Source organism: Scardinius erythrophthalmus (genome assembly GCF_964197995.2).
Source record: "Scardinius erythrophthalmus genome assembly, chromosome: 10".
NCBI lineage: Eukaryota > Metazoa > Chordata > Actinopteri > Cypriniformes > Leuciscidae > Scardinius > Scardinius erythrophthalmus.
The window spans coordinates 34,656,877-34,672,808 of NC_138230.1; the positions used below are offsets into that span (position 1 = coordinate 34,656,877).

Here is a 15,932-nt window from a genome sequence, read left to right on the forward strand (position 1 = left end):
TTAAAACATATTTGTTTGAGTTAGTTATATTTTCTGGCAATAAACATTAAATATGTATGTGTATATTAGGCTATATATTTATCGAAAGCATTCAAGTATCATGCTCACAAGACAAATGGATATATATATATTTAACAGTTTTCCTGTACGTTCCAGAGGAAACACTCAATGTTTGTGAAAATGACACAGGATGAATGAATTGCTGAGGTGTCCTTAACTGTAATTTAGATGTCCTCCACTTTCCATGCAGGCAGAAATTCTATGAACCTCAAGTCAATATTTGCCCTTGAGGGCTGGGTGCACAGGCCACTCCTTGTCACACACACTACAGCAGCCATCTGCACCCGATTCCGCCCTGAGAACACGGATCTGTCAGGCAGGAAGGCAAACGCACTGTTAGGACTGGATTGGCATAAGTGGGGGAGGAGAAATTCAGTGCAATTGTCTTGAATTCTAACGTAACCCTGTTTGAGATGCACAAACAATGAAGCATTTAGAGGTTAAAAGAGCCAACCGGAACTGAGTGAGAGTGGTGATTATATATGCATACGATCTAATGCGAGTCGGGAGACTGAAAATAAAAAGTTAATTTCAGAAAGAACTGCACATTCTGGTGATTTTGTTTTTTTTTAACGTTTATTAATTTACATGTAGAAAAAAATCGTACATTTCTGAATGTGCCTTTTATTGTTTATGCGGCGCTCTGACACATAGACATCTTTCAAATAATAATAGAAAAAAAATCATCAGACTTGTATCAAAATAAAATCATGGAAAAATAAGTGAATCAAACCAAAACAAAAGAAAAAGAAAAATCGAGTCCCACAAGAGACAATGGCCGCTGTTTTCACAGAAAACACCTGAATACGTTTGGCCTTGATAGTGGTTTGTAGCCCAGGTTTAGGCTCAGTTGAACACTGATAGAGCAGGACAGACCCACATGAGTCCGAGGTGGTCTGAGGGTCTGACAGCATGAGAACATCAACGCACACAGCAAATCAAATGAGAGCATCAACATCAAGTAGGAAATAATCACAACTAATTCTCCTGATTGTCACACTACAAAGAACAACTGGTTGATATTTCTTTAGCAGGCTAGGATCACTTTTCCATCACAAGGTATCAATTCAAGTATGCAAAGGGACTTTGAAAACGCTGTATTTTGTGCCCAGGCGCAAAAGATAATTGTTCTTAATGGTATTAACCCCCCAATATTTCCAATTCGGGCATACAGTGAACATGATGCCAATTAATAAATACAATTCAGTGCTACAATATATAGACGAGTATCGGTCGGGTGTTTTTTGGAACTGAAAACCATTGAAAAAAGAAGGACCAGGTGTGAAAATGACTTGAGGCTCTTTTCATGCCAGCTGACTGAAAATCAGCCCGTTTTAAAGCATGTACACATTTCATAGAAGGATAGTTTCTCCCTCTTCTATAGAAACCGGGAAATAAAACATCAAACAACACGCCATTTTCTGGCAGCTTCCGACGGACTGAATTCAACCAGAAGAATCTTAAAATAAAATTTCTGTGCTCTTCTAACTTCTGAAAGTGTCAATTTCGTTATGCAAATCCTAGTTGCACTAATATCTGATGTGCAAATTAGAATTTAGAAAATTGCACATTCAGTATCTTGGGGTTCTGGGCACCAGAAGAAGCTGAAGCAACCACTGGGTGAAAACGATTCCTAGTGGTTACAGAGCAATGTAGTACAATCTTTAGCAGTCAGGTCAGTGATACACAGAATCACAATAAAAAATATACATATGAATCACCATCTCCAGAAATGAGTATTTACATGTAGGCCCCAAAGTCAAGCAATGGGTTTAGTCACTGTCTGACTCTTCATAGAGGATCTCAGGTCTTCTCCCCAGCTTTCCAGATCAGGGAAAGCGGTGTAGAATCAAGAAGAAACTGTTTTTTGTTCAGATCCCGATGAAGCAACTGTACAGGCGGAGGAAGCAGATGGGATTGTGCTGTCACAGACGCAAACATCCCCCTCCGCATCATACTGTTTCTGTGAGTCAGGTTCAGTCCCTGTACACGAGGCTCATTTTGAGTCCTGCTGCCCACTAGTGGCAAGTTCAAGGAATTGCAGCTTTTCAGTGTGTTAGTGTCCGTGCTGGGGAGGAAGAGGTGGTCCGTTCACACCGGGGTGGTAAAACGCACAATTATTTTCATACCGACAGTTTCCCTTCATCATGAAATGGCGACACACTGGCCTCTTTGACATGTCTGAAATGAAAGAAACAGTCTGACGTTACTTACAAGCTCATTTTAAATTTTGAAAATGAACGCTTTTCGGTGTTCAAACTTACCGCCCATGCTGTTGTGTCCTCCACGTGGTCCTCCGCGTCCCCCTCGTCCTCTGAATCCCGGATCTCCTCCTCTCCCTCGTCCCCGGTGGAAGTGACCTCCTCGGTGTGGGCCTCCTCTCATGGAGTCATCGCCCCAGTAATTGCCGTTGTCCGCCCCACGGCCCTGTGGACCGGGTGGGGGACCCATCATACGCGGGCCGCCAGGGTTGAAGGGTGGTGGGCCATGGCCGTGTGGAGGAGGAGGTGGAGGATGGTTGAAATGTGGTCCAGGGGGCTTGTTGGGAGGGAAACCACCATTCATGGGCATCTGCATGTTGTTCATGTTGTTCATGTTCATGCCGGGGCCATGACCAAGCAGACCGGTGTTCACTACGAATTTAGAGAAACAGAACATTAAGCATGTTGTTTAACCATCATGCAATTTTTCCTCAACACAGCAGTGTTGTTATGGTTAACTAAAACTTTTGAAGGTTTTTGTTAATTGAAATAAAGCAGTATGAAAATGAAAGTATAAAATAAAAAATATTAATAAAAAAAAAAAAAAAAACCTGAATGAAATAGAAACGTTGCCTTGGCAACTAATAGGAATAAAATAAATATATAAATAAACTAAAACAAAACTGTCACATAGCTTAAAGAGAGCAAACACGTACTTGGTGGAGCATTGGGAGGCGGGTTCTGATTCTGGTTCTGGTTCTGTTGCAGAGAGCCCAAAAGCTGCTTGATCTTGTCAGAGAAATCAGGCTGTTTGATCAGGTCCTCTGGAGATTGGTTAGATCCCTGAGCACCCTGAAAACAAGCAAAGAAGCTTAAAAAACAAAGCCTTTGCACAATCTCATGGTAAATAAAATGTAGATGTGTATTTTGTCTTTACCATAATAGATGAGAGCAGTTCCTGGACATTAACAGAGGGGTTATTATTGGCTGGTGGGGCACTGCCTTGCGCCTGAGGGCTGCGGCCGCTGTTGCCCAGGCTGCCCATGAGGTTGGCTAGAACAGGAGGAAGCTTGGAGCCTTCATTAGGGCCAGAAGAGCCACCAGAGAGAGCACCGTCAACGGGCTCCATGTAATTTTCCTCCATCATACTGCTGTCCTACAACACCACAGAATGAGAAAGAGGTCAAATCCCATACCACATCTGCTACTTCTAAAATAAAGAAAAAAATGGAAGGGGAAAGCATGTAAAAAGGTCATTGGCTGTCTTACCTCATCCAATGGGATGAGACGAGGCGGCATGGGCTCATACGGCTCAGGGTCTGGTTCATGAGGACTGTCTGGAACACTGCAGAGAGAGGAATATCCATTTAAAGTTCAACAATTATCATGTTTTTAAAGACAACAAAATTGTCAATGAATTCCCTATTTACTTCATAAACGTGGACAATTCCTTTGTGCCAGGATTTTTATTGTTAACTAAAACTATTAAACACATTTTTGTTAAATTAAAATAAAGCTGAAATAAAATAAAAATATTAAATGAAAAACCTAAAATTAATATTAAAACAATGAACAGAAATGTTGCTTTAGAAACTAACTGAAATAAGTTTGAGTTGAAGGCAGCACTAACTGGAAATAAAAACTAAAACTCAAACAAAATAAATTCAACCTAAATAGTAATATTAAAAAAAGAACAACTAATAAAAATGACACTAGCATTAAATGAAAATGAAAATGTAAAAATAAAAGCTAAATTTGAATTTGAATAAATAACTATATAAAAAATACTAAAACAACACATATTTTTGCATGTTATTGCATAAGCAGTAAATAACATCAAGTCCCACTTTTAACAATCCAAAAAATTCCAGATGGATTCCCAGCCAACATACGCCACATTATGTGTATTAAATGTTCACATCATGAAACAACATTCGCAACACAATCACTAAACATGACACACTACAAGAGAAAAGGCATCAAAGTGTTGTCCTACCTCTCCTTGCTGAGGAAGATCTCCTGCAGAATGCCCATCTCTCGGTCTCTCTGAATCATCTTCTCTTTGCTGCTGCCACCTGCAAGGACCAGGCAGCCTATAAGGGTCAAGGGTCGCGGTGGAGTCCAGGGCACCCTCTCCTCCATGGTGTCGTGAGAAATACGACGAGCCATTTCAAACGTATGCCTGTCCATCATCAGCTCCCGTTTAGCAGCCTCACCGAAGTCCTTAATTTTATTGACGTTCACTGAGGTAGAGGGATAAAGAGTGATGATGATTACTAGTGAACAAATCCCACAAATATTTTATGTGTGATAAAATAGAACATACACAACTGTTCAAATGTTTGGGGTCAGTAAGATTGTTTTTCTCAAGTAAATGCTGTTCTTTTGAACTTTCTATTCATCTAAGAATCCTAAAAATGTATAATGGTTTCCACAACAATATTATTAAGCAGCACAACTGTTTTCAACATTGATAAGAAATGTTTCTTGAGCACCAAATCAGTATATTATAATGATTTCTTAAGGATCATGTGACACTAAAGACTGGAGTAATGATGCTGAAAATTCAGCTTTGCCATCACAGGAATTAATTCGATTTTAAATAATATTCAAACAGAAAACTGCTAAATTATACTGTAATAATATTTCACAATATTACAGTACTTTCTAAATCTAATAAAAGCAGCCTTGGTGAGCATAGGAGACTCAAAGGGAAAAAAAAATCTTACAAACCACAAACTTATGGACAATAGTGTAAGTGCAGAAAGTGTCGTTTTACCTCTCTCAGTCTCATCCAGGTCAAAGTAGAAGTACTCTTTGAGATGATCCTCTTCCGCCCACCGAACGCTTTTCTTTTTCTTTCCTTTCTTAGTCAGAGTCTCCTCCTCGCCGCGAGGTTCAGACAGAGCATTGGGTTTCTCACCTGAAAACATGAAATAAAGCATTTTAAATTCAGTATATACATTCATACAGCTCTCAGTGAAGCTGTGGCCAATTTAAACGCAACAGGACTCACCCGTGTCCATGGCTTCAGGGTCCTCGGTGGGCACAGGTGTGCCGGGCTGCTCCAGGTCTTGGGTTTCATGAGGAGGGGTCTGAGATGAAGGAGTCTCAGGGGAAGACGGTTTGGCCTGTGAGCCAGAGTATGGCTGTGGCCTGCCGTCAAATGGACAGGGCTGTGGAGCACAAGAGAAAAAAAACAGTTAGTGGATTTGTGCTTTTGGAGGTTTGGAGGAATTTTTTAAAAAAAAATCTGTGAAGCATAAACAAATGAGGGTAGTCTGATGTACCACACCTTATTAGTGGTAGGGGAAACGGCTTTTGGTTTCTTTTTCTTGATCTTGATGCCAGGCACTGGAGCGGAGTTGAGGGCATCCAAAAATCCAGTGGCCTCCATCGCTAAAAGGAAAAGAGATGGATATTTAGCACTAGTCAGAGGGGAAACTCTACTCTCTCCACCTAATTCAAAGATTATCATAATCATATTACTTGAGTTGAAGTGCTGAATGGGCATACTCACGCTGTGCGGGTATAAGTTTGACTTTGATCTCTTTGGTAGAGTTGGGGGTGGTGTTAAGCGGCTTGTACTTCTTCTCCACTGGTGGTGCGTCATTCGGCGATGTGCTGAAGGAAGAAAGTCAGAGTTTAATGATTCATTTCAAATCCTCCAAAGTAAAACCACATTCATATTCATTCAAATCATGAATCAAATGAGAATGGATTACATGTGACTGCTCATTATTGGCTAAAAAAAGGGAAGTGTTTGATTACCTTGGTCTTTTAAGCATAGCTGGCTTGATGTTGTATTTGTCTCCAAGTTGTGGTGCACTGGGGGGCTTCTTTACAGGAACTGGAGCTAGGCTCTCAACCTCCAAACCTGCAGATACCATGTATTCAGTCAATTCAGACAGATCACTTTTCAAATGTGTTAATGAGACACAAGAACCTTTAAAGCCAGGTGTAAATGTTACTGATATAAAAAATACATTTATAATCCATCAATTAATAATTTAGGTTTTTTAGGCAGCTAAAACAATGTAAGACAAAGCATAAAGATGAAGTATTAGACTTAAATAAATATCTGTTTACATACTAAAATTAAAACTGAAATAAAAATAAGTTAAATAGAACTATATATAACTAATAAAAATGACAAAAGAAAAAGAAATTACTAAATCTAAAAATTAAAATAAAAAAAATAAAAACCTGAATAGATACTAAAATCGATCAATAAAAGTGACTAACCTGTAGAGCGGATCTTTGCGTGACTCGGAGCATAAGCTTTTGGTTTGTCTTTCTTCTTCTCCTCATCTGCAACCTTTTCTTTGGGCTTCACCTCTGGACGCACTTTTCCATCCTCCTTTTTTCGTTTCTTGTCTGATGGGAAACAGAGTTGGGTTATGCGCCAATAATGGAAACCCCACTTGGCTATAATTCACGTTCAAAGTGCAGCAAGTCTACTTTAACAGAAAACAGAGATACATAGAAGACAATGTAAATGAGAAGCCCTACCATTGGGTGACACTCCACTGGCGACGCTCTGAGAGCGAATAATAGCCATCCAGCCTTCCACCAGCACTGACGCCAGCTTCCTCAGCTCTGGGAGAAAGAGAAGTGACAGAGTTGAAACCTGAGCTGTAGAACACTGTAAGCAAATTGTCTGGCATTGATTTATGCAACATGTGCTCTTACCTTCTGTCTCACCGCTCTTGCTCAGATGTTTCACCAGCTTGGCTGTGTTGTTCTATCAGGAGAGAGAGAGAAAGAAACATGCAGAGAACAGGTGTTATAAGGCAGCAGGGGCATGTGTGTGAGTTTTCTGGGCTGTGGTGTGGTGTGGTGAAGTACCTGTTTGAGGTGGTCCACAGTCAGAGGGAGTTTCTGCAAGGTGAGCAGTATGAGCTGCAGCAGGGGGGTGTTGGTGGTGGTCTTTGAGTAAGTGAGCCAAGAGTTCAACAACTTGTAGCCTCCAACTCGAATGAATCTGAGTGGAAGAGAAAGAGTTAAGCACAACCTTGAAAACAAAAGTGTTTCAACAAACAGTGTTTTTAATGGATATTACTCTTACCGATTAAGTACATCATGTGATTTTGTCTGGAGTAAGATGTTCAGATACATGCACCTGCTGACCATTTTATGCGAGGCCTTCATGAGACTGTTTAAAAAAGGTTGGAAAGAGGGAAATAAGTTATTGGTTAATTGAATGAATGGCTTTTAAAGAAGTCCAGAAAATTTAAATGGTATAAGCATCTCACCTGAAGACTTTAGCGACTCCCTCAAGACTACGTAGCTCTCCATCCTTCCCCAGCAGAGCTTCCACTCCTTTCAGCACCTCTCTGGGGTCCACCGGGCCCACGGCCATAACTGCTTACTGACAGAGGGAGAGAAAACAGGGGTTATTCATGTGCTTATGCCACTGGGGAGAATCTGGTATATTGCATAAAATCGTCCCATCAATACTGAAAGAATTAGATGCTGCTTAAGGAGAGCTCACTGGAACAGCAAAAGGACAATGCTGAATCTTTCACAAGTTATTCCCATTAATGTTTACCCAGACAGGCGACTATGGATCTGAAGCAACTTGGAAACAACAAGCTCTGAAGATATTGAGTGATATGCCAACAAAAATGGAGTAGAGAAAGTTTCAGATTTTCTTTATATATATATATTCCACTGAATCAGATATGGGCATCTTATCAGCAGTTTTCCAATTCACATCAGATATGATTTGAAAACACAAAGGCATTCATAACCACGGAGGAAGCAGTGTCCGTTCTGTTCAACAGCAATAGGAACAAAGTCATGTATTCATTAATAAACACACTACATTAAACAACAGCTGTTGCTCAAATGTATGTTTCATCACTAGGAAAATTATGTAATTACATAAAAAGTTGTCTTTGATTACTAGGTCATAAAAACTGTTGTAATGTCAAGAAATTCAATATTACAGTGCAGCTGACTACAAAGTTCCCTTTCTAATGAACAAAATGTTTAATATATGACGTCTATAGGGCTGTCGATATTAACTGGACTTTCTGCCACTAGAAAAGGGGCAGCAAGTATAACTGTTATAGCTTAACAGACGATTGCAGACTGAATTATACAACATTCATGTTACCAGTCTTTCTAGTATAATCCAATAAGTTTGTCACTTTTATTAATTATACTAGAAAATGGATGAGTGGTTACGGGAGCGTTGTATAATTCAGTTCATATCTGAAATGATGAAAGATGAACGTAAAAGTAAAATGTAACATTACATGTGTTATGTCAATGTCATAAACCCACCTGTTTTTTTACATACACTGTACTGTACATTACACAAAGTAAACATCACTGGTACAAAGGACTTAGTTATGGAACAGAATATAATGGCTGTGATCAGTAATGTGCATTCAAATTATTATATCATTTGAATACTAATAATAATTATACACAAGTAGAGATAGGAGGGGGGAAAAGACAATTAAAAAATATATATTTGAGAATGCACTTACAGTTGAACATTGTTTTTACAATTTTTTTATTAGTAATTAAGTAATTTGTATAATGATAACCCTTTTAATCCTCCAAAAGTTCAATTATAGTGTTTCTAATAACATTTATCAAAAATTATTCAAGACACACTAGGGAAGTAACAGTAGAAGTGTGCAAATGATTGACAGGATTTTCTTGTTTAACAGAAAAGCACTGTCCCGCTGACAGCTGTGAACCAACAGGGACTCTGGCATTAATACACTTTCTGTCTTCCTCGTTTGACACTGCTGCGATCCATCTGTCTATTCCAACTTAACATCTATAGATACATAGGTAAAACAAGATCATGTTTGTAAATAGGAACATTAAATTAACCAAAACCTTTACATTATGTATATATATACACATGTAAATAAAATCAAAATATGAACAATTTTATAAATACACATATCCACTAATCTCATTGCTATGGGCCTGATGGACATAAAATGTGTAGGACTCACTTTACATCAAGTGTCTTTAAATGTACTAACATTTAAATTCATCACTTGATACAATGCACTTACTGTGTACATACAGGTTTTACATTCTACTTGTATTTAAAAAATACTTGCATATCTACAATAAATGTCTGTAACTTTTGACTCTAGCCCTTAAACCTGTACCCCTACACGTCTCCCTTTCCATGTCAGGAAAAGTGTTTTACAATACAAAATGAACACATTAAGTACATTGTACCAATTTTTTTTTTTTTTTTTACCTTAGATAAAGTGGGACCACTTTGTGTAACTAATTTTAAAGAGTAAGCTTTAAATATTTTACAAAGACATACTGCAGGTTCTGGAAACTCAGTATATTAACTGGACCTTTTTTTTTTATGTTTTAAGTATAGACCTACAGAATTCCAGAAACAAAATACAATTTTGTGCCTTAGTGGCTTCCTGAGACTATTTCCTCATTATATATATATTTTTTTGTATTTCATGACAAAAAAATAAATAAATTCATACCCCACAAAAAAGTTGGAAATTTTGTTTCTCCATATTTTCCATCCTATATCTATATATATGCCAAAAAAAGTAATATATATAAAAAATAAAAATACATCAGGAAATAAATACATAACGAAGGAAATAGACTCTGGAAGACTTTGTTTCCACCTTGTGAATCAGTGTCTAATTGCAAGAAACTCCTAGAGTATAATTATGTTTAGAAATTATAGTTGTAAGAGTATGATCAACAAGGGTTAACTTGAAACTGAGCACAATGCTTTCAAAGTGTTATGTCGCCACCATGTGGTTATTTCTAAATATACAGAATATATAATACAAAAACGGTGTATGCCACGAAGCAATATAAGAAATGCAAGTATCAAATGTAATCAATATATAACAAAATAAAGAAACACGTACAATTTATGCAATAAAAATTGTACATTTTTAGAAAAAAATAGATGAACATATGTCAGTACTATTAATATCTGAGGTAGTCAAGTCATTTACAAAGAACGTTTGAGGGAGGGAAGTGTTTCTGGTGGAGAGAGAGAGAGAGAGAGAGAGAGAGAGAGAGAGAGAGAGAGAGAGAGAGATCACGTCATTTGCCCTGCCCACGCGGAGCAACAGCGAGTATTTCTCTCTTCAGTTCCTCTCACCACAGCACACTTGACTGGACACCGACGAGACTACCAACTAACTACAGCAGAAACTGAACAACGCGGCGAGTTAAACATGAATATATACACTGAATGTATTTTTTTTTTACGTCTGTTAAGCATGCAAATGTTTAGCAACGTTTTAATTTATGTTCTACATAATTTCAAAGACAGTGAAAATGTCTACTAATGGCTGAATCGAAAAACTTAGAATTTACTCACTTTTGATCGTGTGAGAAATCAGGTTTTGTCTTACCCGTAACACTGTTGTTGAAGAACTTTTTATAGTCACAACCGAACTCCTTAAACACGGAACAATACACACAATTCCTGGAAACGTCAGTTGTCATAACAAACAAGAAAAAGTCAACAAGATTGTACATTTACTGTAAAGAAAATATTAACATTGTATCGGTCAAGTTTTTTTGATGAAATGTAGATGTGAAAAAACCTGTCTAACTTTTAAAAATAAATCTGAAACTGATTATATTCCACACTTTCCTGTATAATAACCTTCCTACAGCACAAGTTCAACCCCATGCTACCTACTTTCAACAGTTAATCTAGTGCAATAAAAACTGACATCTTTAAGCAAATTGCTTAAAGGTTTTGTGTTATAACTCGTCAAAACAGAACATCCAGTGTTGGTCTGACTAAAGGCCAGTTATATGAATTTATGCATCTACTCAATAGTGGCCAAAGGGGGATTTGATTTGCCATCTGTCGAAGTCTCCCTCTCTCATATAACAGCTCGCCCTGAGCTGACAACGGCTCCTCTGATTGGCTGGAGTAGGAGCTAAGCCACGCCCACTATCTTTAACCACTTGTCTTCGTGTTCGCTAGATAGAACGGGTGCCCGGTCGCCATCTTTGAATTCCAACAAGTTTTTTAAAAATACAACGGCTATATTCCCCACGCCTGCCATTTGTCTTCCTCGTTTACAAAATGCTACTATATTTACCCCGCTAGCGACTCGCTGATGTTAAGACGATACCTCGAGCTGTATATGGGGATGATGGCAACGCGAGACAGCCGTTCCGAACTACAGTATTTCCCGTAGATCCAGTCAGAAAAACAAAGCCACCATTGCCTCGAGTGATCCGAGCAAAGGACAACCCGTCCGCCATTTTAAAGCAAAATCAACAAGACAAATAATACCCTATCTACGCACTCGTAAAACACAAAAAAGGCAATCTTTATAGTCAGACTGCTATGCATTTTATAAATTTATCATTGCCTGGGGAGGTTTATTTCATCAAACTGTATCCAGCTCCGCCAACTAATAACACCTAACGACATTATGAACAAAATGTTGCATTTCAGTCTGGGTTTTTTTTTCTTTCCGTTCGGCTAAATCCACAGGCGCCACTTGGCAATCTTTATGTGCAGATTGCGTTGATTGTTCCAGTGAGCTCTCCTTTGAAAAGAATGCAGTTTATAAAAAAAAGCCCCAATTGAATGCAGTCACTTCCTGGCTCTGCCTATGGCAATCTTTATGTACAGATTGCTTATGATCAGCGATGGCTAGCTTATTATTCGATGATTTATCGTTACTTTAATTATCATTAGGATTACTCCGTCTCACACACAAAGAGAAGCAGGGCGTTGAAGCCGCTGCTTTGGCTTTGCAATGTGAGCTCATACGCTATAGCTAGCTGTCTCGCTTTATCTCAGCATGCTGTCTGCCTCTAGAAACTGTGGCGCATTTAGGTCGCCACATTCGAGATCTTTCTATAAGTTTTCTCTCTATTTAATTTATATCTGGAATCATTTTCAACAAAGACAATTGGTTAACGTACGTAATTTCGATTCAAATTGGTTTGAAAGAACACTTACTATTAATACCTCTCCTCTGCGTCTCGGGTTGCTATTAATATATTGTGCTTAACAGCAACAATTTTCAGCTTTTTAACAGTTTAAGATAACGTAAACTGTCATGACTTTAGCATTATTGGCTGAAAAATGGCATAATGGGCGGGATTGTGGTGGCTGAAATTGAGCTTTTCCTTCTTGAACAATCTGGAGCAAAAAAGCAGTAAGCGAATGTCCGTTACTCGAGTAGAAAAATTGAGTTTTTTGGGGTTTGATCTTCGTACACAGTTGAAAAATCCTCGACGCCAGATCTTCACTGAGACAGACTCAGACCTGAAACGAAACAACAGCACAAAGAGACATTAGAGAAAAGCGAGTGTTTGGCGGCGGAAATCCAGATAACGGTCAAAAAGTAGTTTTTGCTGCTAAAACTGAGGTAGCCGGACTTTGGGACAAAAAAAATCGTCTTTAAATCGCAAAAAGAGGGAGAGACGTCCTCCGATATGACACTTACCTCAGACAAATCCAGGAATGCTCTAGAAGGGTGGGACTCGGTATATATAGTTCTGACGTTTTTTTGCGTCATCCTGGTGTCGTGAGCGCGCTTTCGGGCGTTTATTTCAACACAAAATGGAGTTGACGATCACGCGGTCCTCTCGCGCGCACACACTCGAAACGACCTTTTGTGTTCAAGGACGAGCCCATCCCCCACTCCGTTTTCCGGTTGTTGTTTACGGGCTTTCTGTGCAAGGATAATAATTAATTTGTTGGAATTTGGATTTGTACACGAATATAGGCATATTCCTTTATACATTCAAAAACTAGATATTGTAATTCGGATTAAACGTTTATGTAAATTACTGTAACACTATTATGTTCAAAGTCTGGGTTAAAATGAGAAACTTACAAAGGATGGAAAAAGAAAAAAGAGGGCATGCATGCAAATACTAGACCATATTTAAAAAGTTTTGATCAGTCTTTGTTGACATGTTTGATTATGCAATGCTTAACTCCTTTCAATAAATCTATGATGGACTTATACAAATTTATATTTTCAACAATAAAACATAACAGACAATATTATAAAACATTCATTAATTTATATAACCTCAAACAACACCAATAAGATGGAGAAACGGATTAACAAGAGGGGTTGTTTTAGTAAAGGTTCACAAAAAGTACATTTTACAACGTTTTCTTTAAAACGAGAGTTTCTCACTTTAAAAAAGTGAGAACAACAAAGTTGTGCACTTCCGTCACAGTACACTTTGACCTCTCAACAACTTCCTTGTTTGCTACAAAGACAAAATGGCAGCCTCCTTGCAACGCATTGGAATAGTTATCTGCCGCTCATTTCCTGTTATTTTACAACGAAATCTTCAAAGACAGGTTGGTTGAATAAAATCATTTTAATAAATGTTGTTTATGTAAGAATATTAAGCATGTTGTGGTTACAGTTCGGTGAAGGCATGCGAACAGCTCAAAATGACGACACAGACATGAAGGACAATTTACGCGTTTTGTATTGCAGATAATTCGTGATTGGAAAATAACTTCAAGTGCTGCTCCAGTGCTGCGTGTGAATTTTTGTACAACATCATCATCTGCTGATAGCACCGACTCAGCTGAGACACTAGTGTCTAGATATGCAGATAGACCATGGGAATACTTAGAAAGTGAAGGTAAATATGATCATTAGATGATTGAAAAACAGCAATTGTGGTCAAACGGTGGCTATAATAGCTCTCTATTTAGAATACATTGAACGCTATGGATCAAAGCCTGTGTGGTCCAACTACAGGAGGAACCATAAGGGGGGCGTCCCACCTCAAAAGACAAGAAAGACATGTATTGTAAGTACACACTTGGTTCGGTTTCATATTCTTATTCAGATTCTTTTTTCAGTCCATAAACTTTGAATTAATGAAAGTGATTTTGAATTGCCATATAGAGAGGAGATAAGATATGTGCGAACGCTTGTCCCATCTGTCGCGATCCAAATGTCATTGTCCATTACAAGGTTTGTTTTTTGATTCTTTTTCATTTTAACTGTGTTAATACTACACTTTTTAAAGTTATTTGTTTTAATATACAGTATTTTTCCCCCTGCAGAATGTGAACCTGTTGCAGCAGTTCGTTAGTCCTCAAACTGGAATGGTGTATGATCCCACTCGAACCGGTAACAAATTTCTCAAAAGGTTCAATTGTCATATTTCTAATATGGTCCTTATCTGATTACCACTTTTCTCTTCATCTTTAATTGTTTCCTCAGGTGTGTGCATGAAACAACAGAAACTACTTAACAAGGCGGTTGATACTGCTAGAGATCATGGTAAATTTACGTTTTAAAGGGATTGTTCACCTAAAAATAAAAATGCTGTCATTAATTTCTCCCCCCCTCTTGTCGTTCCAAATCTGTGAGTCTTTCATTCATCTCCAGAACACAAATGAAGATCTTTTTAATGAAATCTGAGAGCTTTCAGTCCCTTCATTGACAAGTCTACGCAACTACCACTTTGACGCTTTAATAAAAAGATCGTAAAACTAATCCATATGAATTAAGTGGTTTAAAGTCTACATTTTCTGAAGAGACTCGGTTGCTTTATGATGAACAGATTGAATTTAGGCTTTTATTCTCATATAAACATTGAACAGTGAACATAAACAGAAGCTCAACCGTACTTGCTTGAACGTGCTGCATAACACACGAGAATGAACCTCAATGGTTCTCGCGCGTCGAGCGAACATGCTTGAGCTTTCTTTTACCATATCTGTTGATGAATGTTTATGTGAATAAAAGCCTAAATTCAATTTGTTCATCATATAAAGCAATTGAGGTTGTCTTCAGAAAATTTTGACAACCCTCTCAATTCATATTAATTAGTTTTACAATCTCTTTATGAACTTTTTGAAGCGTCACAGTGCTAGTTGTGTAGCTGGAGGAATGAAGGAACAGAAAGTTCTCAGATTTCATCAAAAAGATCATCATTTGTGTTCCGAAGATGAACGAAAGTATTATGGGGTTGGAACGACATGAGGGTGAGTAATTAATGACAGAATTTTTATTTTTGGATGAACTATCCCTTTAAGTACCAATTTGCATACAGATAATCCATTAATAAAAGCTAGAAGGAGCTTTATGTGATTAGATTTTTTTTCCCTTTAAGGTTTACTTCCTGTCCAGTTACCTCATGTGGACTACTCAAAAGAGGACTACTCAAACACCCATGGTGCTGTTGCACCAACCCCTGCTCCATTTTCTCTCAGCTCTGGAGAAATGTGGTACTCATGGTATGGTAGTATAAAAGCAGACGAGCGAGAACTGGCAAGAGTGAAGCGAATCTACAAAGAATACCTGAAACCGAATGTTTGAAACTTGTTGTAATAAGACCTTAGCCAGGGTAGACGGCATACTGAACTTTACATGGGTGAAAACGAGGTTGTGAGGGATAGACTTAGTCTTTACAATGGCATGCAATGAATAAAGGTCCAAGATCAAACATCATTTTCAAAACTGTTATGGATTTTTTTTTGTCTGCTAAACAATTGGCACCCTCATAGACTTGTTTTCATTCTTATCAAAAACTAAATAGGGTGCTACCTTGAACGTTTCCATAACAGTACTTAAAATGAGCAACAAGAAAATGTACATTTCCTATTTGTTGTTACATTCTGTCCAACTGAGCATATAAAAAATATTCAAATAAAAGCTCTACAACAAACTTGAC

At 38.1% G+C, this 15,932-nt stretch overlaps 2 protein-coding genes across 5 annotated transcripts; one reads left to right on the forward strand and one right to left on the reverse strand.

The window, feature by feature from the left end:
• Nucleotides 1-614: 614 nt before the first annotated feature.
• ppp1r10 (protein phosphatase 1, regulatory subunit 10) lies at nt 615-12,895 on the reverse strand. Of its 4 annotated transcripts, XM_081377068.1 has the most exons (19): nt 12,719-12,895; nt 12,229-12,537; nt 7,517-7,632; nt 7,330-7,416; nt 7,110-7,245; nt 6,954-7,005; nt 6,774-6,860; nt 6,507-6,638; nt 6,033-6,138; nt 5,782-5,885; nt 5,557-5,660; nt 5,278-5,437; nt 5,041-5,184; nt 4,258-4,504; nt 3,531-3,606; nt 3,199-3,417; nt 2,978-3,113; nt 2,325-2,693; nt 615-2,241 (listed from the first exon to the last, which is right to left on the reverse strand). In XM_081377068.1, the coding sequence occupies exons 3-19, from the start codon at nt 7,621-7,623 to the stop codon at nt 2,117-2,119; spliced, it is 2,391 nt and encodes a 796-aa protein (XP_081233194.1). In that variant the 5' UTR covers nt 7,624-7,632; nt 12,229-12,537; nt 12,719-12,895; the 3' UTR covers nt 615-2,116. The 4 variants fall into 4 exon arrangements, with proteins under 4 accessions (XP_081233194.1, XP_081233197.1, XP_081233195.1 ...); XM_081377071.1 differs by lacking the exon at nt 12,229-12,537 and having other exon boundaries at nt 12,719-12,800; XM_081377069.1 differs by lacking the exons at nt 12,229-12,537; nt 12,719-12,895 and adding an exon at nt 11,387-11,699.
• Nucleotides 12,531-15,931, forward strand: mrps18b (mitochondrial ribosomal protein S18B). The gene is made up of 7 exons (XM_081377072.1): nt 12,531-13,593; nt 13,736-13,886; nt 13,960-14,057; nt 14,156-14,224; nt 14,317-14,383; nt 14,477-14,536; nt 15,372-15,931. The coding sequence occupies exons 1-7, from the start codon at nt 13,513-13,515 to the stop codon at nt 15,575-15,577; spliced, it is 732 nt and encodes a 243-aa protein (XP_081233198.1). The 5' UTR covers nt 12,531-13,512; the 3' UTR covers nt 15,578-15,931.
• The last annotated feature ends 1 nt before the right edge of the window (nt 15,932 follows it).

What these genes read in the sequence shown, in the direction of transcription:
- ppp1r10 (XM_081377068.1), bottom strand. Translation starts at nt 7,623, where the DNA reads ATGGCCGTGGGCCCGGTGGACCCCAGAGAGGTGCTGAAAGGAGTGGAA. An exon ending in CAAGAGCGGTGAGACAGAAG is followed by an intron (nt 6,861 to 6,953) that starts GTAAGAGCACAT and finishes TCTTTCTCCCAG; the next exon opens with AGCTGAGGAAGCTGGCGTCA. An exon ending in ATCTTCCTCAGCAAGGAGAG is followed by an intron (nt 3,607 to 4,257) that starts GTAGGACAACAC and finishes CTCTCTCTGCAG; the next exon opens with TGTTCCAGACAGTCCTCATG.
- mrps18b (XM_081377072.1), top strand. Translation starts at nt 13,513, where the DNA reads ATGGCAGCCTCCTTGCAACGCATTGGAATAGTTATCTGCCGCTCATTT. An exon ending in ATGTCATTGTCCATTACAAG is followed by an intron (nt 14,225 to 14,316) that starts GTTTGTTTTTTG and finishes TTCCCCCTGCAG; the next exon opens with AATGTGAACCTGTTGCAGCA. An exon ending in GTATGATCCCACTCGAACCG is followed by an intron (nt 14,384 to 14,476) that starts GTAACAAATTTC and finishes TTGTTTCCTCAG; the next exon opens with GTGTGTGCATGAAACAACAG.